Here is a 25,032-nt window from a genome sequence, read left to right on the forward strand (position 1 = left end):
AATGAGGGAGGCAACCTAGTGACAGAGGATGTGGAAAAAGCTAATGTACTCAATGCTTTTTTTGCCTCTGTCTTCACAAACAAGGTCAGCTCCTAGACTACTGCACTGGGCAGCACAGCATGGGGAGGAGGTGACCAGCCCTCTGTGGAGAAAGAAGTGATTCAGAACTATTTAGAAAAGCTGGATGAGCACGAGCCCATGGGGAGTCCGAGAGTGCTAAAGGAGTTGGCGGATGTGATTGCAGAGCCATTGGCCATTAACTTTGAAAACTCATGGCAATCGGGGGAAGTCCCGGATGACTGGAAAAAGGCTAATCTAGTGCCCAACTTTAAAAAAAATGGAAGGAGGAGGATCCTGGGAACTACAGGCCAGTCAGCCTCACCTCAGTCCCTGGAAAAATCATGGAGCAGGTCCTCAAGGAATCAAATTCTGAAGCCCTTAGAGGAGAGGAAAGTGATCAGGAATAGTCAGCATGGATTCACCAAGGGCAACTCATGCCTGACTAATTTAATTGCCTTCTATGATGAGATAACTGGCTCTGTGGATGAGGGGAAAGCGGTGGATGTGTTGTTCCTTGACTTTAGCAAAGCTTTTGACATGGTATCCCACAGTACTCTTGCCAGCAAGTTAAAGAAGTATGGGCTGGATGAATGGACTATAAAGTGGATAGAAAGTTGGCTAGATTGTCGGGCTCAACGGGTAGTGATCAATGGCTCCATGTCTAGTTGGCAGCTGGTATCAAGTGCAGTGCCCCAAGGGTCGGTCCTCGGGCTGGTTTTGTTCAATATCTTCATAAATGATCTGGAGGATGGTGTGGATTGCACACTCAGCAAGTTTGCAGATGACACTAAACTGGGAGGAGAGGTAGATACGCTGCAGGGAAGGGATAGGATACAGAGGGCCCTAGACAAATTAGAGGATTGGGCCAAAAGAAATCTGATGAGGTTCAACAAGGACAAGTGCAGAGTCCTGCACTTAGGATGGAAGAATTCCATGCACCGCTACAGACAAGGGACCGAATGGCTAGGCAGCAGTTCTGCAGAAAAGGACCTAGGGGTTACAGTACACAAGAAGCTGGATATGAGTCAACAGTGTGCCCTTGTTGCCAAGAAGGCCAATGGCATTTTGGGATGTATATGTAGGGGCACTGACAGCAGATCGAGGGATGTGATCGTTCCCCTCTATTCGACATTGGTGAGGCCTCATCTGGAGTACTGTGTCCAGTTTTGGGCCCCACACTACAAGAAGGACGTGGAGAAATTGGAAAGAGTCCAGCGGAGGGCAACAAAAATGATTAGGGGACTGGAACACATGACTTATGAGGAGAGGCTGAGGGAACTGGGATTGTTTAGTCTGCGGAAGAGAAGAATGAGGGGGGATTTGATAGCTGCTTTCAACTACCTGAAAAGGGGGTTCCAAAGAGGATGGATCTAGACTGTTCTCAGCTGATGACAGAACAAGGAGTAATGGTCTCAAGTTGCAGTGGGGGAGGTTTAGGTTGGATATTAGGAAGAACTTTTTCACTATGGGGGGTGGTGAAACACTGGAATGCGTTACCAAGGGAGGTCGTAGAATCTCCTTCCTTAGAAGTTTTTAAGGTCAGGCCTGACAAAGCCCTGGCTGGGATGATTTAGTTGGGGATTGGTCCTGCTTTGAGCAGGGGGTTGGACTAATGACCTCCTGAGGTCCCTTCCAACCCTGATATTCTATGATTCTATATAGGACTGCGTGGTGATATTCCAATGCACAACTGAGTGAATAAAATACTGGCTGTAGAGTTGACAATCTCATAGTGACTGAACTCCATACATCCAGACACTACAGACATGGGAGGAGTTTGCAAAATAAGACCAACAACTCACTTTTTCACATCAACCGCTTCAGCACCCAGAAGTCTTCCTGCAAGCAGCTTCCTATTTGGTACTTTGTAAATTGGATGCAACTTATAAAAAAAATTCTAGCCTAAATAATGGTTTTCAACCATATGCAAATAGATGGTGAATTTGTTTTTCTGGTCATGGGACAAGCTATTCAAAAAACTTCTTAAAACTAATGTAATGATCACTGGAAGACTTTCCAGGAGCAGGAGTTTTCAATGCTGAAGCTGATGAAGTAGCAAAATTTTAATAAAAGATGAAGAAATGGAATTAGCTTCACTTTCATAGTCACTCATATCACTCTTCATCAAAAAGACTCCATACTTCGTGATTATGCTGCTGAAGACTAATAAAAAGGAGAATGCACAGATAAAAAATTTTGATGCAGACATCTTTTCCCTTTCTTGCTGTTTGACTGCAATATTTGACAATAGCTAGACACATACCACAAGAATTCAAATGTATCTCCATTCTATCTACATGCGTCACATACTTAGAGAACTTGCGCTAAGCTTTACCAGTTTTTCCATGCTCATGTCACCTTTTGGGGTGCAATCCAGACCAGTGAGAGGTTGTGTTACTGCCAGCTCTGTAACCCTGGGTGCCTTAAAATGCTCTGCTGCTCGCAGCCACCACACAAGCAAGCACTGAGTGTCTGTACGATAAGCAGCCCTCATTCAGTAACACTGACTTCAGCATCCTGCTTGTTACACCACAGGCATGCTCTGGTCTCCACCAGCCTTGGTTACTACTAGCCAAGTGACCCAAACACACCCCATTCCCAAATTTCCCCAAAACTGTCTACCCTGAAGCATCCAGCCCTCTCCTAGATCACTTGTTTGGTTCTTTAAACAGAAAACAGCACTGGCTTGGTTTAGATTTAAAAATAAAAAGTTTATCAATCAGGATGTAAGTGATGCCAAGTAAAAAAACAAACAAACAAAAAAAAAACACCAAGGTAGAGATGGTGAGATGATTACAGGCAAATAAAAGTGAAAACATGCATCTAAAAGTCTAAAACTTAATCTAGCAAGGCACAGTCCTTGTTTAAGATGATTTAGTTCATCCAAATGGCTGAATGTCTCCCAGTCAGGCCCTTCCACAGAAGTATGAGTGCTGGTTTCCCTTGTCTTCTTAAGTGAAAGATAACTCTCTTTCCAGTCCAGTAAAACTCCGACAGGCATTTCAGAGTTCATTGACACTGCTTCAAGAAGTGGAACGGCTTTCTGGGGGGTAAAGTCTCCATCTAGCAGTGACAGCTGAGTAGTTTACTCCATCAAGCTAATAAGAGGAGGAGGTAACAATTTTGATGTAACTGTACCTTCACGGTCTCTGCCTGTTGACCAAACTGGTTAAAAAATTGTGTTTGTTTGACATGTCTGGATCATAGACAATTCCCCATCCACTTTGTGAGTTTTGATGGTTCTGTTTACTGCATACATAAACTGCAATTTCATTGACACTGGTCACCCTGCTTCCTTTGTATTCGAGGCCTATGTAGACCTGTTTCTACTTTGTTCAAAGAGAGATTCTGAAACATATCAGAGGTCATCCATAACTTCACATGCAGCATTATCACACATATTCCACAAGGATATTGAGCAGTGTGTTATTAGTTTTCAAATGATACTTAATGCATAATTTGTACAACTCTCATTGCAGTAGTGTGTAGGGTGTGAATACAGGAGTGCTAAGAGTCACACAATAGTAAGAAGTCCATACAAATGATTTTGGCTTTCCTCAACTCTGCACAAGTTATATCACTTATTAATGTCTCATGATTTCAGGAATGCTCTCTAGATTAAGTATCACTTCCATTTAGGTCAATTTTTAACTCCTGCTATTTCAGAAGATTCCAGCCAACTAAGATGTTTTCAGGTATGATGCTCTCTCTCAGGACTGTTACACCAAAAGTTAGGCTGAAGGAAGCCGCCTTAAGTCAACCTGTTAATATATGTGTCTACACTACTGGGTCCTTTACGCCAACCTGAATCATAGAATATCAGGGTTGGAAGGGACCTCAGGAGGTCATCTAGTCCAACCCCCTACTCAAAGCAGGACCAATCCTCAACTAAATCTTCCCAGCCAGGGCTTTGTCAAGCCTCTGTCGACTTCTGTAATCCAACTCTGCAAGAGGAGTAGCACTTAGTTCAATTTTCATGGGTTGACTGTGAGGTAGTGCAGATGCAGCATTGCGTAATTTGACTTAATTGGCCTCCAGATGGTGTCCCACAATGCTCATCTGCTCTGGAGATCATTCTCAACTCCGCTGCACTGCAGCCAGATATACACGAAACAGGCCCTCCCCTGCTAAAGCCCTGGGAACTTTTAATTTCTCATTTTCTGTTTGATTAGTATTGGGAGCATGCCAGCTTGAGCACAGATGATCAGGGACACAGGCAACAGGTGGATCCATTCTCCCTGACAGCCAGAAATATTTTTAACTCTGGAGCCCTGTGGGTTGCAGGACATCACGGTGGCCGACTGATGCTGGGGAAGGCAACTCCTCTGGTGAGTATACAGCAAGGTACTGTGGCTCTCTGGATTACAAGAGGCTGCTCCAGCTACGCAGAAGGTGGCCCTCGAAAAGACTCTTTATGTGGACTGGGATAGCCTGGGAACCCTCCATGGTTATCTCTAGGAAACTTTTATGGAGGTACTCTGCAATCCTTTTCAAAAGGTTTCTGGGCAGGGCAGACTTAATTCTTTCACCATGGTAGGACACTTTCCTATGCAACTCCTGAATTAATTCAGCTGGCATCATTGCGGTACACAGCATAGCAGCATAAGGGCCAGGTCTATACCCAGATGCTTGCAGCATCTCCTTCCTTTCCACTTCTGTTGCCCTCAGGAGACTGATATCACGTAGGGTCGCCTAGGACAGTGGTTCCCAAACTTGTTCCACCGCTTGTGCGCGGAAAGCCCCTGGCGGGCCGGGCTGATTTGTTTATTTGCCACGACTGCAAGTTTGGCCGATCACGGCTCCCAGTGGCCACAGTTTGCTGCTCCAGGCCAATGGGAGCTGCTGGAAGCAGCGCGGGCCGAGGGACATACTGGCTGCCACTTCCAGCAGCTCCCATTGGCCTGGAGCAGCAAACTGCGGCCACGGGGGAAGTTCTCATTAAAAGTAATCTTACAAGGAAAAAAGAGGACATGTAGACCCAACCCACCCACCCACATTCCAGATCACCAAACCACGTGGCCACTAATGTGCCTTTACTGTGCTCGGCAAGGGTCGGCAAATAGTTTAAAGTGGCTGATAGGGGACTGGGGCCCCACATGAGAGATTCCGCCGTTTCAGAGTGAAAACGTTCCCTCCCCCATTCATAACAGCTTCCCGTGGTGCTATGGGGAAGGACCATTGTTTGACTAGCTACCTCTGCTCCCGACATGAGCTTGCCATAAACTTCATTAAAAGAGCGGGCACCGGCGACCCCAGGGGGAGAGGGCGCTACTCACTGTGGCTGGAGCAGCAAAAAGGCACAGTGCACAGTTATGGATTCTGATTATGTTATGGCTTGCATCTAGTGTAATAAGGGTTTTTGTTTTGTTTTTTTAATGAAAACGGCCTTGCTATGGAAACATTTTATTCATGTACAATGGCGCCTTTATTTTTTCCCATGACTGACAACTGGAAATGTGTGTCATCAACACCTGAAAGCAGACTTTTGCTTATTAGGAGGAGAAAGAGAATGTAGAAGGACATGTTCACCGAGATAATGAACGCCTCCGGAACAGCTGACAAAAAGCCGAGTTTGTTCTAGAAGATCTCAGCCAATCAAGATGCTCACCTTTCAGTTGGTTCACGTTTTTTCCCCCACAACAGATGGCATTAGTATATAGTAAAATGAGCAATCACAACCTTTTAAGTAAGCTTGCTAACATATGGCAACATGATGCAATCTAAAATGTAGATTACCGCCTACATCAGGGCATTCTTGCTGAAAAAATCTGAAAAGATTTAACCATAGTCAAATAATAGGTGGTCAGCTGAGATTATTTGACCATTTGCAGTGTTTTTGTAGCTATGTTGGTACCAGGACATTAGAGAGACCAGAAGAAGAGGCGTAGCTCGAAAGTTTCTCTTTCGTCAACATAAGTTGGTCCAGATAAAGACACCACCCTACCTACCTTGTCTCTCTATTATTTGACTGGTCAATTGACCAGGTTGCCAAGCCAGCACCTAAGTGACTTGGACACATTTGAAAATCCCATCCGCAGCACTTGCATTTATGTTTTAATTCAAAACATCATTAATGTAACTGAAAGACACAGAAGCAGTTTGATTCACTTAATGAAAGTTCTTTACTGAGGATAAGTGACATGCATAATTCGATGTTTCAATATTTAGGCATTTGAGTTCCATGCATAAGCAATTTTTTCTTAAATTTCCTTAAGTAGAAAATGTTTTCAGACTTCTTATGCAACAAAATTAGCTAAATTTCTCAACAGGCTTAGACTAAACATAAGAGTTTCTGCCCAAAAGGAAACTAGTTGAAAAAGTTATGGACAATCGAAAAAGAGAATCTTATATGAAACTTCTATTTGTAACCTTAAGAATGTGCACGGCATCCAAGCAACAGATTCAACACCAGTACAGATTTGCCTATACTGCCCCTCAGAAGAATGCCTCAATTCAGAACTTGCTAAGAACTACCTGTATTGACTGTGTGTGTGACAGGTTTCTGAAACAGCTCATCATAGAAACCATCAATCACAAGAAGCAATCACCAGACAGAGCCATCCAGATGTTCTTTGCAAATTATTAAAAAGATATGGAACTGTTCCTATCAAAGTTCCTAATATTTAAGAACTTACTGTGCGATTCCTGATGTACAGAAACACTTTCTGAGTCTGCTGCGGGCCACTGATGATGTCTGGAAAACAAGCAGCTTCTTGAGAGGTCATACGATCATGCGGAAGTCTACTCTGGAAAGCTGCACCCTCCACACCTAAAAAAAAAAAAAAAGAAAAAGAAAAAAAAGGGGTATGTCTTACAAGTATTCCAAAAGCAACTGATATGTTAGTGATTTTACTAAAAAGCTCCCCCCTCCTGGTCAAGACACCTTGAATATCCATATATAAGAATGCGCTAACTGGTTTCGTCTAACACTTCCACCAGCTCCTTTTGTCTATTTCTGCAAGCCAGAAATATCTCGGCCAGTGCTTTGAGGTACAGATCAAAATTGGGCATTAGCACTAGCACCACTACAAAAGAACACAGGATTTAGAGAACAAGCAACAAGTAAAAGTCAGGAGATAAAAAGATATGAAAAGAAAACTAAACTGTTTATCAGTAAGAAATAACTGGTTTAGATCTCTCCCTCTCTCAGCTCTATAAACCTTCAGGAGACCCCTCCTAAGCCAAGTGGGCTGTAAACCACAAAGAGGACAATGTATAGGTTCCTCACATCTGCTCTCCAGCTTTCAAGGGTTTGTCTAGATTAACCCTGACTCAAACACTGACTTCTTTTCATAAATCTAGAGAACCCCACAGTCCATCCCTTTAGCCTGACAAACATACCCATAATGTGTACAGCAATGGAGTGCAAATCCATGCAAGAGACTGCTATATTTTCCTGAGTGAAAGGAAAGGGAAGGAATTTTATCTTTTCCTAGGTAATGCAATGCTTAAAGTCTCCTGCTGGACATAAACTAGGAGTCATTTCTCTATATGCAAAGATAGCGTCCAATTAGGGCACCTGAACGTTTAACATTCTTGCAACAAATGGAAATCACAGCTTGCAGAAAACTGCAAGAACAATAGTATTAGCTAGACCATATTCCTTTAATTACAGCGGAACACAGAAACTAACTACACACAAGTCACAAAAAAAGTGCACAAAAACAGACATCTCTGCATATAAAGGAAAGGGCAATCTGGACTTCACTTTAAAGGTACATCTTACAGGCAAAAAAAGCAGGACAAAAAATACATCGAGAGGCAAATATCAGTGAGGTCAATTTCAAAATACCAGGTGACCTAGGAAGGTTAGAAATATAAACAGAAAAGCAGCTAAACTGGAAAAATACAAGCTAATATATCCAAGGAAAAAAATGCCAAAACACAGATTATGAAATGAGACTGAGATAGTCAATATTGATGCTGGAATTGTTCAAGAGATGGTGGTAGGCATCAAATTAGATATGACTTTGCAGTGTGTTATGGAAACAAAAACATCTGTATGATTTTAGGTTGGATGGGCAGAGGCACCATGTTACCGAATGGGAAGGAGGTGGGAGGGAAATTATCCTCTTTATGAAGGTCTGGTGAAACTGTTCTGAGCATTTTTATACCATAAAGACGAAGACCAATTTGAAGGAACTTAAAGAAAACTATTAAGGGGCTGAAGAGAGTGATTTATGAGGAAAGATTAATAGAGCTAACTATGAATAGCTTGACTGCATGACAACCAAGAGTGAAGACAACCGACTAATCATTGGCAGGATCTAAACACTACAGAGGCATATAACTGTGGCACGTGGACCCAGGAGATTATTTAGTAATATAAACTGAAAATAAAAACTGGAAAAACTAGGTTGAATATCAAGTAAGGTTTCCTGACAGCAGTATCTATTAGGCTATTGAAAAAAGTCGCCTACTGTAGAGGGTAAAAGATCAATTCTTTGGGTAAGGTAATAAGTGTTCACTAACCCTGAGGATGGGCTACTCTATAGTTACTTTCCATCCGTCTATAAATCTGAGATTCACTGTGCAAGTATGTGTGTATAGTAAAAGTACCCTATATATACACTGTCAAGTGAACCAACCTGAAGCTATTCAACACCCCCTGCACTACCTTTAGCAGAACTGACTATCAGAGATTAAGTGCCCATAACACCAAGTAACAGTGAGGGAAAAAAAAAAAAAAGTCTTAACACATGGCTCTTAGAGACAAACTGAACAAATGTCAAACATGCTGTCTAGACTGTTTTAAGAGTTTTTACTGGAAACAAAGGGACTAACCAGAGACTTTCTGAAAGAACACACCACCAAGCATGTTGTCCAAACAACTAATGCAAAACTCCCAATAAAACCTTTGGAAAGAATCTAGATACATAAACCAAATCCCCTTTCCACTGAATATGGCACCGTCAGCAGAGTTTGTGTTTCACCAGTTTTAAGAGACAAAGCTCCTGCAGCTATAAAGAACCTTAAAAAGAAAACCTTCAGCTCCTACAAAAGGATTTAAAGGGATGGACCAAGCAGGGGTTTATTTTCCCTAAGGCCATGTTCACAGCTCAAGAGACTATAGGCTTTAAATTAAAAGGTCACAGAAACAAGCTGCCTTTGAATTAGCTTTCACAATTAAAGGCTGAGCAGAAATCTTTACTTTTATCTTGTTTGTGAACGAAGACGGATACTGAGGAAACAGACCTGGAGATCAGAATGGAATAGGTGTAAAATATAATCCACAGACACCAGCAAAATATTTTAATATGGCCCACCAGCCAGAAGAGCTCACTTAAAACCGAACACCCTTCTAGTGGATTGCTTGCAATTGAGCAGGCTAAATTTAGATCACCTTGAGGTAGGTTAAACTATTCCCCCTCTACTCTTACATGAGCCATGCTTTATGAAAAATCTCAACAAGGAATGGTAGAGTCTCATCCTGGAGGATTCACACATTTATCTGACAGTTTTTCTGTGCCTCTCTTTATGATTAAGGTGGTTCACCACCACAGATTCTTCTCTACTCCTCTCTTTTAAAAACACATGCAGATTTACTACTTCCTGACTGCAGTACCAACCATTAATGAATATTTAACCCAACATGCATTTTGGTACTCTCCTTCCTCACAGGACACATCCCAAAAGGATTTTGTTGCCCATCGCTCCATCAGAAAAACCCAAAGAAACAAAAAACAAACAAAAAAAACCACACCACACACCTTACTGGGACATTTTCAGATGAAAAACTCCTTCAGTACTCAAAGCAACACATTCTACTCTCTTGACAATTTCCAGAAATTAGTAATCATTCATTCATTCATCCATCCAAGTGGGTAAACCACGCTCCCAGAAACAGTTTGATACTGATGTAACATGTATAATTTGCAAACATGCAGTGTTAAAAAGTCCAGGGCAAAAAAAGCACTGTGTCCCCTCTAAGTCTGAAATATTTAAAAAGGGATCTCTATATGTGCTGATACCAAGGTCCAAAACATAACCAGGCTCCTTCATTTAGAATGGTGAGAATGAACCCCAGAGATATCTTGAATTTTGTATTTGCTTCGAAGAGGTTTACTTCTTCACAGTCTAGAATGGATCTTATAACTCCTTTGATTAAAACTCCATGCCTCACTCCTCAGGTGGCACAGGCATATACTGGCATGGTTTGAGGAAGATGAATATTTTGGTAGCATTCTGAAAGTACTTAAAAATAAAGAAAGCAATTGGTGGGGATTACAAGCTAAATGCATACCCCTTATATTGATACTTAGGATCAAATGTTGGCTCTAATTCATGAGCCAGTCTATTAAAACATGGACTAACCTACCCCATAGGTAAGTCTTCTGTGCCAAATGCTGGGAAATTGCTCATGAACTCAATCCTTTCAAAAACATATGGGCTTCAAGTGTATTAGAAAAGGGCCTAGCCCACTGAAGCCTGAAGCTCAGTACCATTCTAATGGGTAAAAGCTGGCTAAGCAGGAAGTACCCTTTCCCATGTTTGGTCTCCTCTGAACATGGAGAGGAGTGGAGGGATGAGAGATCGGCCTGAGGGATTTCAGTGTAGTTTTACTTTCCATTTACTTAGTCACTATAGCCTTCAATTGCAATTAGAAGAGATTCCTCCCTTTCTCAAAGAGGAGTAAATGTCTCCTATACCTCTTGCTAAGGTCTGAACACCCACACCCATGCGCACTTGCAAGCATCAATCCCTCATTTGGCGGCTCTTGCTATTAAGTGGCAAGCATCAAACGCCACCCTCACCTGATGCTTGGCCGTCTCCATACCCTCCAGAATTGTCGTCTTGAAGTCCTCCTGCTTGCCCTGTGGAAGGAAAGAGGAGAACTCAGGGACCTTACTCCATAAGTTAAAATCATATTTGGACATAAAGGCCTGGCAGTTGGCGATTTAAGTATTAAACTTCACCAACTAACTAAACACATTTTCTGAGAATTCCATCTTCTGGAATACAGGTCCAGGGCACCAAACTTCGTAGTGTTCTAAAGTTTTATCCTTATTATTGGAACTCTTTAAATCACTCTTGTGGGAAAGGTAGAAGCACACAGTATGTAGCATTCCTGGTGGCTAAATACTTATGATCAGCCTTATTAATAGCTGGGAATGGAATAATAAGATTACACTTCTTATTACCAATTTGAAGATTGGTTGGATGGGTACACTGAGAGCCTACGGGTCTAAAACTGCAAGAATTTGATAATCTTGCCCTAGATATACCTGCACTCTCCAAATGAAATGGGATAGAGTGAATCATTCTGAAAAGCATCTGTTATTTTCATGAGAGCCTCTTCCTTCTCGTCCATAAACCTTTCCTTGAAGCACAAACCATCCAAGGTTCAGCCCAAAAATATCTGGTTCAATGCCCTTGGTTCACCTACAATCCATTAGAACACTAAAACAACCCTAGAAGCAGTGTGTGTCAATACTGTTGACCCACAGAGCACTGATGTGGACATCTACACACCCAGGTATGCTGTAAGGTATTAAGTACTTTGAACTTTTACTATATCCAGAGCTAGACACGTAAGGAAATGCAAAGCACCAAGCAGAAAGATTTGAAGAAGCCCCAAAATTACCTCAGCTTACATAAAAGTCCTGGATAGCAGTCCTGAATAAAAATACTAACTGGAAACTGAGTAATTTTAGGAACAGGGATAAGTGTGGCTGTGATCCCTATGGGAGCAAGCCTTTATAAGCCCCCTTCTCATGCATCACTAACAACCTCTATGGGAGGAACTACCTCAGTTTTGCTCACAGAACATGCACTTCTATGATTGGATGGTTCTGTCTATACATCTTCTCAGCTCCAATGAGCAGGAAGTAGTGGAATGATTTGAAGATATCTAAGCACCATTTGGTAGTCTAAACTTATTTCGAGGCTCCTTCAAACCAGAATGCTTCACGGTAATGTCCCAACACCCAGCAGAGTTCCTAAAGAACAAATCTTCTATGCTCAATGGAAGAGACTTCTAGGGCTCACAGTGGCTAATGGGACAGTAGCCTCTCTCAGATCACAATGGCTCAAAGCGACATCCTCAAGTATATCACACAGTTATGGCCCCCCTGAGGTACAGAGAACACTGGTTAAGATTACTTGTTTGGGTTGGGGGATCCTTTTGTAGCAGTTGGGATACCGTCTGAAGCTCTTAGGGAGAGTCTCTGACATCCTAACTCAACATACAAATTTGAAAATTTACCTTCCGCTCCAAATCTCACCATACCATTTTTATCAGGGGTTAATCAAATATTTGCATGCTTTCTGAACTCCACTGCACCCCAAGTCTACACATAAAATGAAAATAGACAATAGGAAACAGACAAGAAGGGAAATCTGAACAATACAACTTTATAAAGAGCCCCACAGAAGTTGCTACCCACACAGAGCGTTAGGGCACTCCGGTTCCAATGTGATCAAGAGTCAGTCTCCTAGGAGGAGTGTTAGTTAACTACACATTTTCTATGGGAGATGCTGGTCCACCTGTAATGGCCCATAGCAGGTGCTGCACATACATTTTCACTCATCTGAAGTAGAGGACTAAGATTTCCTTGCTTACTAGTTAACCAAATGGCTATTGTTGGGGAAAAATCTGCTGACAATTTTTATACCCACTACTGATTTTTTAGAGCGCTTGAGCTAAAAGTTATTTGAATGAATAATGAATGAGCACTCAGAGGTCCCAATCAGAACGGGGTGGGGGGGAGAAGGGGGGGCTATTGTGCTCAGAGCTCCACCACCATATAGTAAGAGAATGCCTCTAAACCACAAAGTTTATTTGCATATCAAGTCACACACTCATGCCATATGTACACTAGGAAACAGATCTCTTGCTTTCACTAGTCTCTCTGAACTAGTGCTGACAACAAGAGTAGATAGCACAAAGATGTTCTCAGTACTATTACAGAATGTGTGATGCGTTGTATTTACACTTACAACAGTCAAATGTTTTCAATACCAGTTCAGAGATACCCACTACTGACTTGTGCTGTTAGCAGCAAGTCATTTTCTGAGCACAAATGAGGTTTAGAGTTACCGGAACACAGCACAGGTTTTAAAATATATTTTTGAGAACACGGAGGTAGATGTACTGTATATCAGAGAAATGTCTAATCTTCCACAGGGGGAAGGTCATGCTCCTGCTGCCTTTTCCAGAGCAGCAACAAACTGAAACTGACCCAATCTTTGTCAATATCACATGGTTCCAGCTGAACAAACTTATGTGCAGAGGAGAAAATTCAGCAGCCTCTGCCTCTAGAGGTGAGTGGAGAGGGGGGTAAAGAGGAGTGTTCTCAAAAGCAGCCAAGGAGAAAGAGGTAGGTAGAAGAATCCATTTTACTTTGCTCTCATTCATACAAGAGAAACAATAGCAAAGGGTAGCAAAAGGTACCAGTCACCAATACTATTCAAATAAAGGCAGTGGGAAAGTAGCATAGGAGGCCTAAAATTTCATGCTCAGTTTAAAAGAAAGAAAGAAAGGAGACAAATCAGATGAGACAAAGAGCACAGAGCTGCCATTGTGGGGAAGCGACAGTACATTACTATGGAGCAAATTCAATCTTGTTCTCCCTTGGCAAGTAGCAGCTATAAACATTACTGATCACAAACTAAAAAGGCTGACAGAGGACTAGACAAATGGGGTAGGAGTGGGGAGAGAAGCCACAGGAAATGGGGCAAAAAAATGAAACTCCAAGTTGATGAAAGCAGAGAGGAAAAACCCAAAGGAGGGGAGGGGGAAAGAGAAAGAGAAAGAAGAAGGTTGCTTAATTTAAAGGAGTATAGTGGTATCCAAGAACTCAGATATAATTTAACAGACATAATTAGATTGGTAACAGAAAAACCTGTAAAACCTCCCTCTACTCTTTTCAACTGTGCTGGTTCCCCTACCTTGTAGAAAAGGGGAATTAAGCTTCTAATACAATATTTTTAGAGTTACTTTAATTATTAAATACCCCTCTGACAGCTGTTTTATAATACTGAGGGCCTTTTTCATTAAAGCTTGCAATTCCAGAATGCTTTACTGGTCCAGCTATGTCAGAACATCTGAAAATTGTCCCCATACAGCACACCCATCACATCCTAAACAAAGCCCAGAGCTTTGCTACCTTCTAAACTGTGTTACCACAGGGTGGAGGACATTGTTAATTGTCTTTACTTTGCTGTTCCAAGAGATAGTAAACAAATAGCTAGGTTGCAAAATGGTTTTCATTGTTAAATGAAAAGCTAATAATAAGGTTGCAAAATTTACAATTTGTTAAGAAATGCAAAATGTTCTTACAGTAAGATCAACTTGTCCACTTCGTACCTATTTTACTTCCTAGTCCTCTTTTCTTGCTTACATATATCCATTAAAATTTGTTTATAATACTAAGTATAATAAAACACAGGTCATGCAATGCAGCCAAGTTAACAGTGATGCAGAAACTAGATTCTGCATTTTCTGATTTTTTAATTTTAGCTGTGCAATGCTAATCTACCATTACTGTACTTTCCGCATTTAATTTCCTTATAAGCTTTTATTCCTAACATAATATTCCTAATTAAGCTTTAAATTTCATGCTGAGGTGAATGGGAGGAGACATGTTACCACAATGAGTAAATCTACATTGGAAAAAGCTACCAATGGAACGTGGAACAGAATTCCTGAGTTTGCTGCTAGTATTGTTTCGATGAAGAGTTTTCAGCAAGACTACACTCACAGCAGAGCAGCAAACATTTTCATTTTTTATGTTTGCTGTACCCTAGCAACTAAAAAGACAGACTAACATGCTCACCAAAATGCATATTTAGGCATATTTTACGAATATAAGAGCGAAAAAGGCTAGAAATTGGCTATGGGAAGAAGCTCTTCTAGTTACAGTCTTTTTTTCACAAGTTCAGCATGTGTCAATGTTTTTTGCATGTTCCAAGGGCAGCTAATACAACAAAGATAGGACAAAACAGCCTGGAATATAGCACATTCAAGATAAAGTAACTCCTCACTTAAAGTCCTCCGGATTAACATTGTTTTGTTGCTGATCAATTAGAGAACATGCTCATTTAAAGTTGAGCAATGCTCTCTTACAACACTGTTTGGCAACCACCTGCTTTGTCCACTACTTACAAAAAGAGCAAGACTTTGGAGCTGCTAGTGGGGGCTTAGAACCAGGGTGGACCAGCAGCCCCCCCATCAGCTCCCTGCTCCCTTAAGTTTCCTGTGTGGAAGCCGCCCAAGCAGGCTATCAATTGCCGGGCAGTTCAGCTGTCTCTCCTGCCCTCTGCCTTGGAGCTGCTCCCGGAAGACTCCTGCTCGCCATGCGGGGGAGTGCGGGGAAGGGGTGCTAATGTCAGGGTGTCCCACTCCCCCTGCTCCTGTACCCCCATCTCCACAGAGCAGGGGGGACACAACAGGGCTCAGGATGGAGGGAGTTTGCTGGCAGCACCTGTTGTCTCAATTTGCTGATCTACTTAAAAATGCAGGTCAGCAATGCGAGTGTCTCTCTCACACACTGCGTGTCTGTCTCTCTCTGCCATGCTGTCTCCCCTCCCTCCATTTGTGCTGCCTTGTAGAGTGGGAGGCTACATTAACAACAATGTATTAACCCTTCAGGGCTCAGCCAAGTGCAAATTCACCATTTAGCAGCAAGGCATTCCGAGGGAAATATTCCACCCTCTGACTTTTACCACCTCAACCAAGCTTCACAATCATAATTGCTGTGTACAGTATTAAATTGTTTATTTAAAATTTATTGTGTGTGTTATATAAATAAATAAAATAAATAAATAAAAGTCTTCTATTTGGTGAAAATTTTTTCCCTGGAACCTAACTTCTCCCCCCCACCCCCGTTTACATTAATTCTTATGGGGAAATTGGATTTGCTTAACATTGTTTCACTTAAAGTAGCATTTTTCAGGAACATAACTACAACATTAAGGAGTTACTGTACATCTAACACTTCAGCTATACTATACACTACTGACGACAACACTTAGCTTCAGATGGAAGCAGCCAGCTTTTCACTGCGGCACATAGCTACATGTACATGTGTAGCTATGTGCTGCAGTGAAAAGCTGGCTGCTTCCATCTGAAGCTACATGGGTCAGTGAAAGGCTCTGGCAATGGGGAGGCATCAGGGAAAGGCTACAGCAGCAGCTAAAAATAACAGCGTGGACACGGAGGCATGGCTTGGGTAAATAGAAAGCAAGTAGGGCAGGGTACCTACTTGCACTCTTACCCACACCCTTTAGTCTTTCTTTATTCACGTAAGCCACGCCTCACTGGCTACACTACTAGCATACCTGTGCTGGGGGGGCACGGGGGGAGGACTATGCAGGTATGTACTCTACCTGAAGCCAAAAGAAACATGCAGTGTAGACATTTATCTGTACATAGGTGTATGTCAAACTGCCAATTCTCAACAATTTTCTTGCTCCTGTGATATACTACACTGGGAGTGCTGTTTTGGGTGTGCACAGAACTGTACCCAAGGGTCATGCTTAGACATACATAGTGAATTAGTGGCATCTTAAAAGCAAATGTGAAATGTATTAATTTTGTACTGAAAATGATGGTTACATCCAAGCAATGTATTCTAACAAGCATTTACTCAGCAGACTTGCTTAATTGCACATATTAAAATGACACTTTTGGAAGAGATTGGCAATAATGAAGTAAAAGACAAGATGGGTGAGGGAATATCTTTATTGGAGAAGAGCTCTGTGTGTGCTCAATAGCTCATTTCTCTCACTAACAGAAATTGGTCCAATAAAAGGTACTACCCTCACCCAACGTCTCTCTCTAATAACCTGGGATCAACACAGCTACAGCATCACTGTATACATAAAAATCTTCATCATTTTAACTTAGAATCAGAAGATTAGGGTTGGAAGAGACCCCAGGAGGTCATCTAGTCCAACCCCCTGCTCACAGCAGGACCAACCCCAACTAAATCACTAAACTAAACTTTTTCACTCCTACAAAAATTCTTTTCCCCCGACGTATTATGTTCCAGGACTGGGGCACATTCCTATTGCCTGAGCAGACAGATTTCAGGGTTCAGGTTCTACTTAGCATCACCCAGGTCACACACAATTAAAAGTTTAACATTTACTGAAGCTTTAGGTGATATTCCTCATCAAACTAATGTCAAGTTGAAAAGGTCCATCCGCAACCTCAATGGTTTGCAAGCTCAGTCGAGATCCTCTGTGAGAAGCAGATTAGGAGCAGCATGGGAGGAAGATCAAGAATTCTCTATATCAACAGATAACTGACAAGACTACAAGTGTTACACAGGCAATGACTGAAATGTAAAACCAAAAGCTACTACACATTTAAAGCCTCTCTCCTGAAGGCGGAATTTAGGAAAAAATGCCTTAATTCATAAAGGGAGATATAGCAATACATGGGCAAATATTTTTTTGGGTAAACCTGGAGGCACAGAGCATGTACTGAGCAGCACTCGTACTCTTAACTACCAGTAAATGCCTTATAGATGCTTTCTTCTGAGAAGCTAGGATTGACACAGTGCACAGAAAACAGCCACACAATTTCATAAATATAAAGTCTAAGCGCACTTACACTCCTGTTCCCTTTTCTAAAGGGGATTTTTCACCTTTACCAAAAGGCAGGGAAGAAAGCAGTAAGGTTTATGCAAACATTATTTGTCCAGAAATATAAAAATACAAGCCTACAGATTTGCAGTTTAAAGCATGAAGGGACCATTATCATCATCTAGTTCAGGTGTTCTGAAACTTCATTGCACAGTGACTCCCTTCTGACAACAAAAATTACATGACTCCAGGAGGGGGGACCGAAGCCTGAGCCTGCCTGACTCCTGCCACCCTGGGCGGGAGAGGCTGGGCCCAAGCCTCACTGCCCCAGCAGGAAGTCCAAAGCCAAAGCCTGAGCCTCACTGCCTTGGGGGAGAGAGAGAAAGAGACCAGAGCTGAAGCCCAAAGGTTTCAGCCTCAGGTAGGGGGGGCCTGTAACCTGAGCCCCGCCACCCAGATCTGAAGCCTTCAGTCTCAGGCTGTGGGGCTCACGCTTCAGCTTAAGCCCTGGGCAGTAGGGTTCAGGCCTGGGCCCCAGCAAGTTTAAGACCAGCCCTGGCGACCCCATTAAAACTGGGTCGCAACCCACTTTGGGGTCTCGAACAACAGTTTGAGGATCACTGAACTAGTCTGCTCTCCTGCATAGCACACACCATAGAATTCACCCAATAATTCCTGGCATCTTTTTCCATAGAAGACAAACAGAATGAATATTTGCATATGAGCAGATGTGCCAGCCTAGGAGACAGCAGCTGTTTATCTAGACAAGCATTCAAAGACAGAAAATCTAGTGCTAAAGATTCGTCTCAGTTTGCAGTCTCATCATGCGCATTGCCATCTTCTAGTCTTGTATCAATCTGCTCTGATGAATTTGTCTAGCTTCTTTTCACAAACAGACCAGCAAAGAAAGTTTCACAGGACAGACATCCTTTTCCTTCCTACTAGATCTAAACTGAACCCAGTGGTCATGATGCTATATCTGAATGACCACAAGTTTCTGCAACTGAAACAGTGCAAGTGCTACCCTTTAGGAGAGCTGGTTCACCACTCACCAGATGGCTCTTCTGGCTCGCTCTCATTCTCTTCTTCTGGAGGGGCCGGTGGTGGCGGTGGTGGTAGCTTTTTCTCTTTCTCAGCTTTAGCATTTCTCTCCTCCTCAGAGTAATATTCATCTTCAGAGAGGTTTGCAAGACTCTCATCCATCTCCCTGTACTCCACCTGCAAACAGCACAATCACAGGGTAATCAATGCCCAACAAGACAGTGGGTTTTACTACTAAACCAGGCACTGGAAACGATGTTAAGAAACCACCCATAAAAATTCAGTTTAAAGTGGTGATCCTCCTAGTCTTAGATACTGCAAGATGACAGTTTTGCGATAAAAATTTGCCAGCTTATGAGAGAGTTTAGAACAGGACCACAGCAAAAGGACTAAAAGGTCTCATACCTGCTCCTATAGAATTGTGAATCCTTGAGAAAACCTCCTGGAAAGCTCCCAGAATGCCCACTAGAAAACATGGGATATTACCTGTTAACTCTTCTTTGAAAAAGGACTCCAAACAGGAATCCCTCTATTAGGGCTGATGTTTTAGCACTACACAGGGTAAAAACACTCTCAGGGCTTTTGATCCTCAGACAGAAGTAACTGAATGCAAGTTCCATCACACACATTCCAACTACCAGTATCTCAGATCCCCTAACCCAAAAAGTTTCCTTGGAGCATGAAGCAATGGCTAGATCAAATGAAGATTTTCTGAAGAAAAACCATAAGGTTTTTTTTTAGATAAAAACCACTTAGTGAAAACAGACCTCCTCACAAAAAACAGAAGGCACAAATTAAGATGAACAAGAGAAAACTGTATGAAATGACATTCAAGAATTTAAACTTTTTTTTTAAAGACAGGAGACTAGGAAACTTCACTTAGAGAAATGCCTGGCAGAAAACTGTGTCAATGAACACAACACAAGAGCGGATTTTAAGGGCTCTTTGAACATCAAGTTGAGAATAGGACTTCACTGGCATGGATATGCATGCATGTGAAGGAATGCTGGCAGTGCTGGCAGGATGATTAGCTCACTAAAGACAGAACTCACACACCTTTGAGCTCAGATAACTCTTGCACCTCTCTTGTAAAGCTCAGAAAAAGATAGGAAGGAATTTAGGATACAACTGCAGCATCACTTCATCCCTATAAAACTTGGTATAAGATGGTCAGTCACTATAAGTAGCTCACTCTGTGAGCTGTAGTCAGTCAGCAAGGAAATTACCTTCCAGGACAGTGGGGTGGGAGGAGGTATTGTTTCATATTCTCTGTGTATATATAAAGTCTGCTGCAGTTTCCACGGTATACATCTGATGAAGTGAGCTGTAGCTCATGAAAGCTCATGCTCAAATAAATTGGTTAGTCTCTAAGGTGCCACAAATACTCCTTTTCTTTTTATAAGAAACTAATGCTCACAGACACTGAGTGACTCAAAAGGAGCTTTGTCGAGACCATGAATACCACAACACAGGGAGCTTTCAGGTGTGTCAGATTCACTCATGCTTGACAAAGTCCAATAGAGATCTTACCATATCTTCTTTGGACTCCTGAAAAGCCAAAATTGCTGCTAGATGAACAAGAAGGATATTTGTCAATAAGCTAGACTTGGAAAAATGAAGATTATGGCTACAAAGGAAGCATTTAGGGGCTATTTACACCTTTTACAAGCCTTTTGCAAGCCTTTTACACTCACAAAATTGGAAGTCCTTCTGGCAGATTCCTTTAAAGTTAAGATAATTTCCAAGGTGCTAAAATAGTGTCATTCATAAAAACATTAACACAAAAGTTAAAAGAAGTTAGAATGGGCTACGCTCTTACCAGCGGAGAAAGGCAGTTTAAAATGTAGAGATTTGGCTTTTCAGGTTGACACTTGCTCAGAAACATCATGCCTCTTGGGTCTCTACTGTTCTAGAATCCACGCTGTCTGGATCCAGCCCTGGCCCCTAACAGCAACAGAGGGTTCCACCACTTAGTCACAGGACTCCAATCGAAACTCATCAACTTCTCACTGGACTATAGCTAGTTCCCCCGGGCCACTTCCTACCATAACTTTTGGAGCTGTAGTTGAGGCATCGTCAGGGTCTCTGGGCTTCTTGGCACACATGGTTCCCAGTGACTCGGATCCCTCTCTGGCGTCCAGTGGCACTTGGGCATCAGTCTGAGTCTCTGCAGCTCTGGCTTCCATGGTCAGGGGTTCCAGCTGCTCTGGGGCTGGAGCCAGCAAGGAGCATCCTTCCTCCCCAAAGGTCAGCCCAGAGTGAGCTCGGCTGCTCCCTTTTATACTAGTGTTGCACCTGGAGTATGCCCAGTATGTGGAGGCATGTCTTCCTCAGCCCACAGTGAAGAGTTAACCCTTCCCCGTCCAGTGCATAGTGAGTTCACACTGTAACACACTCTCCCCTTTAAGAAACTGGGGGCTCTTCCTCTCCCCCTACCCCACCTATCCTGGGGGGGAAAAAAAATTAAAAATCAGCATTGGCATGCACATTCCCGAGGCGATGTAGTACCTGAAAGTCATATGGCTGCAGGGCAAGATACCACTACATGATCCACAGGTTGGTGTCCTTCATGCTATTTAACCAGCGTTGGGGCACATGGTCAGTGACCAATCGGAATGTATTTCCTAACAGATAATATTACAGAGTGTCTATGGACCATTTAACGGCCAAGGCCTCCTTCTCAATAGTTGAACAGTGGACTTGCGACTTAGGTACAGCCCAAGGTGTTCTTCCCTGGCAACTTCTGCGACAATACAGCCCCAAGGCCCACTTCTGAAGCATCGATCTCTAAAATGAAGGATTTCCAGAAATCTGACAAGAGAACAGGTCTTGATACACCCAGTTCTTTCAACGTCCAAATGGCTGTTTCACACTCAGCGGACCACTGAATGCCCTGGGGTTGAGAGTTTCTAGTTAAATCCGTTGTGGGGCTGCCAAGATCGCAAGTCTGGGACAAAACAACAATATCTGATATGGGAAAAGAATTGCCGCACCTGCTTCTTCATTGTAAGGATGAGCCAATCTCACAGGGTCTGTACCTTGTCGACCAGGGAGCTGCAGTTGTCCCCTCCCCATGGTCTATCCCCAGTACGTCACCTTGCTCTGTCCAAGGTTGCACTTTGAGGGGTTTGCCGTGAGTCCCGTGTCCTTAACAGCTTGGAGCACACTAGATAGGCGTTGGAGATGGTCTTCCCAACAGATACTGTACATGACAATGTCATCAATGTAGGCAGCAGCGTACTACACATGGGACTGTAAGTCGGTCCATGAGCAGCTGGAAGGTGCTCCAGGCAGTCCAAACGGCATAGTTATAAATTGGTACAAGCCAAAGGGTGTCGGAAAGGCCGTCTTAGGGTGAGAGTTCAGCATCAGGGGAACTTGCCAATATTCCTTTGTTAGATCCAAAGTCGACAGGAACTGCTGTAAATGCTGTTACTGTGAGTTCAGAAGAAGGTGACCCCATAAAAACTGTGCCAAAGCTACGTATGGGAGTAGTAATGGAAAATTCCTAGAGTGAACGGTTTTGTTCAATATCTTCATAAATGATCTGGAGGATGGTGTAGATTGGTTCTCAGCAAATTTGCAGATGATACTAAACTGAGAGGAGTGGTAGATATGCTGGAGGGGAGGGATAGGATACAGAAGGACCTAGACAAATTGGAGGATTGGGCCAAAAGAAATCTGATGAGGTTCAACAAGGACAAATGCAGAGTCCTGCACTTAGGACGAAAGAATCCAATGCACCGCTACAGACTAGGGGCCGAATGGCTAGGCAGCAGTTCTGCGGAAAAGGACCTAGGGGTGACAGTGGACGAGAAGCTGGATATGAGTCAGCAGTGTGCCCTTGTTGCCAAGAAGGTCAATGGCATTTTGGGATGTATAAGTAGGGGCATAGCAAGCAGATCGAGGGACGTGATCGTTCCCCTCTATTCGACATTGGTGAGGCCTCATCTGGAGTACTGTGTCCAGTTTTGGGCCCCACACTACAAGAAGGATGTGGAAAAATTGGAAAGAGTCCAGCGGAGGGCAACAAAAATGATTAGGGGACTGGAACACATGACCTATGAGGAGAGGCTGAGGGAGCTGGGATTGTTTAGTCTGCTGTCATAAATATAAAGGGAAGGGTAAACCCCTTTGAAATCCCTCCTGGCCAGGGGAAAGCTCCTCTCACCTGTAAAGGGTTAAGAAGCTAAAGGTAACCTCGCTGGCACCTGACCAAAATGACCAATGAGGGGACAAGATACTTTCAAAAGCTGGGAGGAGGGAGAGAAACAAAGGGTCTGTGTCTGTCTGCATGCTGCTTTTGCCAGGGACAGAACAGGAATGGAGTCTTAGAACTTTTAGTAAGTAATCTAGCTAGGTATGTGTTAGATTATGATTTCTTTAAATGGCTGAGAAAAGAATTGTGCTGAATAGAATAACTATTTCTGTCTGTGTATCTTTTTTGTAACTTAAGGTTTTGCCTAGAGGGGTTCTCTATGTTTTTAATCTAATTACCCTGTAAGATATCTACCATCCTGATTTTACAGGGGGGATTTCTTTATTTCTATTTACTTCTATTTTCTATTAAAAGTTTTCTTGTAAAAAACTGAATGTTTTTTCATTGTTCTCAGATCCAAGGGTTTGGGTCTGTGGTCACCTATGCAAATTGGTGAGGCTTTTTATCCAACATTTCCCAGGAAAGGGGGGGGTGCAAGTGTTGGGAGGATTGTTCATTGTTCTTAAGATCCAAGGGTCTGGGTCTGTAGTCACCTAGGCAAATTGGTGAGGCTTTTTACCAAACCTTGTCCAGGAAGTGGGGTGCAGGGTTTTGGGAAGTATTTTGGGGGGAAAGACGCGTCCAAACAGCTCTTCCCCAGTAACCAGTATTAGTTTGGTGGTGGTAGCGGCCATTCCAAGGACCACGGGTGGAATACTTTGTACCTTGGGGAAGTTTTGACCTAAGCTGGTAAAGATAAGCTTAGGAGGTTTTTCATGCAGGTCCCCACATCTGTACCCTAGAGTTCAGAGTGGGGGAGGAACCTTGACATGGTGGCATAGTGGTGGGATTAACCTGAAATCATTTTGAGATCCAGTTGAGATTTTTTGAACTAGAAATACAGATTTTAAAAAGGAATTTTTTTTTTCCTTTGGAAAGCAGTTGAAACTGAAAGCAGATTGTTTTTCTCTGCTTTGTGGCCAAGCAGAGACAAAAGGGGATTATCTTGTGAATTGCAGGTTTTCTTTGCCTGGAGGCAGGGTACTTAACTCCTGCAGGGAAATTCACAGTCTTCCAACCCAGAGGTTTTTTTTTTTTTTCCTTCCTAAAAGTAAATAGGGGGTGTGTGCTCTACCCATTTGCCTGGAGACAAAAGTGGCAGGGGGTTTTTTTTTTGGATTTTGATTTTTTTGTTTTACAAGGAGCACAGGTTTGAAAGGGAATTTTTTTTTCTTTGGGCTGGGTAAGCAGGTTTCCAAGTAGCTGGAGGTTTTTTGCTTTAAGTTGGGCCCAGAGCAGAGACAAGGGAATTGTCTTTTTCTGTAGGCTGACAATCACTATCAGAGAATAGGTATTCTATTCCAGCACAGCAAAATTTTACAGCCAAGTTTTTTTTTTGTTTATTTCTAAACCTCGGGTGTAAAGTTAGTTAAAAACAGAGAGGTTAGAATGACCAAATCCTCAGCTCGACTACAGCTGGAATTAGCCAAATTTCAGGCTGAGGAAAGACAAAGGGAACATGAAAGACAGATAGAACTCATGCGGCTGAAGAAGGAACAAGAAAGGGAGGCAGCGAGAGAAGCAGAACAACACCAAGCGGCTGCTCACAGGAGAGCTATGGAAGCGAGGGACAAAGAACTGGAGGAGAAGGAAAAAGAGAGGAAGTATGTGGAGGAGATGGAGAAGATAAAGGCTCAGCAGAATATCCCAACAAACCCTAGTAATCCTTCTCCAAGTACCACTTCCCATCCCAGAAAGTTCCCCACCTACAAGGCAGGCGATGATACTGAGGCCTTCCTAGAAAACTTCGAAAGGGCCTGCCTTGGGTACAACATCTCTACTGACCAATACATGGTAGAGCTGAGGCCGCAGCTCAGTGGACCCTTAGCTGAGGTGGCAGCTGAAATGCCTAAAGAACACATGAACAAGTATGAACTGTTTAAATCCAAGGCGAGAGTCAGAATGGGGATAACACCCGAGCAGTCTCGTCGGAGGTTCAGAGCCCTAAGGTGGAAACCAGACATGTCATTTACCCGACATGCCTACCACATTGTGAAACATTGGGATGCCTGGATATCAGGAGCAAGTGTTGAATCTCCAGTAAATTTGCCCTTCCTAATGCAAATGGAACAATTCTTAGAGGGTGTTCCTGAGGAAATAGAAAGATACATCCTAGATGGGAAACCCAAAACTGTAATCGA

The 25,032-nt window shown here is 42.8% G+C and overlaps 1 protein-coding gene across 2 annotated transcripts in view; it reads right to left on the minus strand.

Annotated features, from left to right (window-relative positions):
- KDM1A (lysine demethylase 1A) overlaps positions 1-25,032 on the minus strand; it is a 185,349-nt gene that overhangs the window by 145,634 nt on the left and 14,683 nt on the right. The window contains exons 2-4 of one of the 2 annotated variants that reach the window (XM_077838121.1): positions 18,645-18,810; positions 10,815-10,874; positions 6,696-6,829 (exon numbers count right to left, since the gene is read on the minus strand). In XM_077838121.1, coding sequence (XP_077694247.1) covers positions 6,696-6,829; positions 10,815-10,874; positions 18,645-18,810 — 360 coding nt within the window. The remainder of the gene's footprint in view (positions 1-6,695; positions 6,830-10,814; positions 10,875-18,644; positions 18,811-25,032) is intronic. The other variant, XM_077838122.1, reaches the window with a different exon arrangement.

This window comes from Eretmochelys imbricata, chromosome 19, assembly GCF_965152235.1.
Source record: "Eretmochelys imbricata isolate rEreImb1 chromosome 19, rEreImb1.hap1, whole genome shotgun sequence".
Taxonomy (NCBI): Eukaryota; Metazoa; Chordata; order Testudines; family Cheloniidae; genus Eretmochelys; species Eretmochelys imbricata.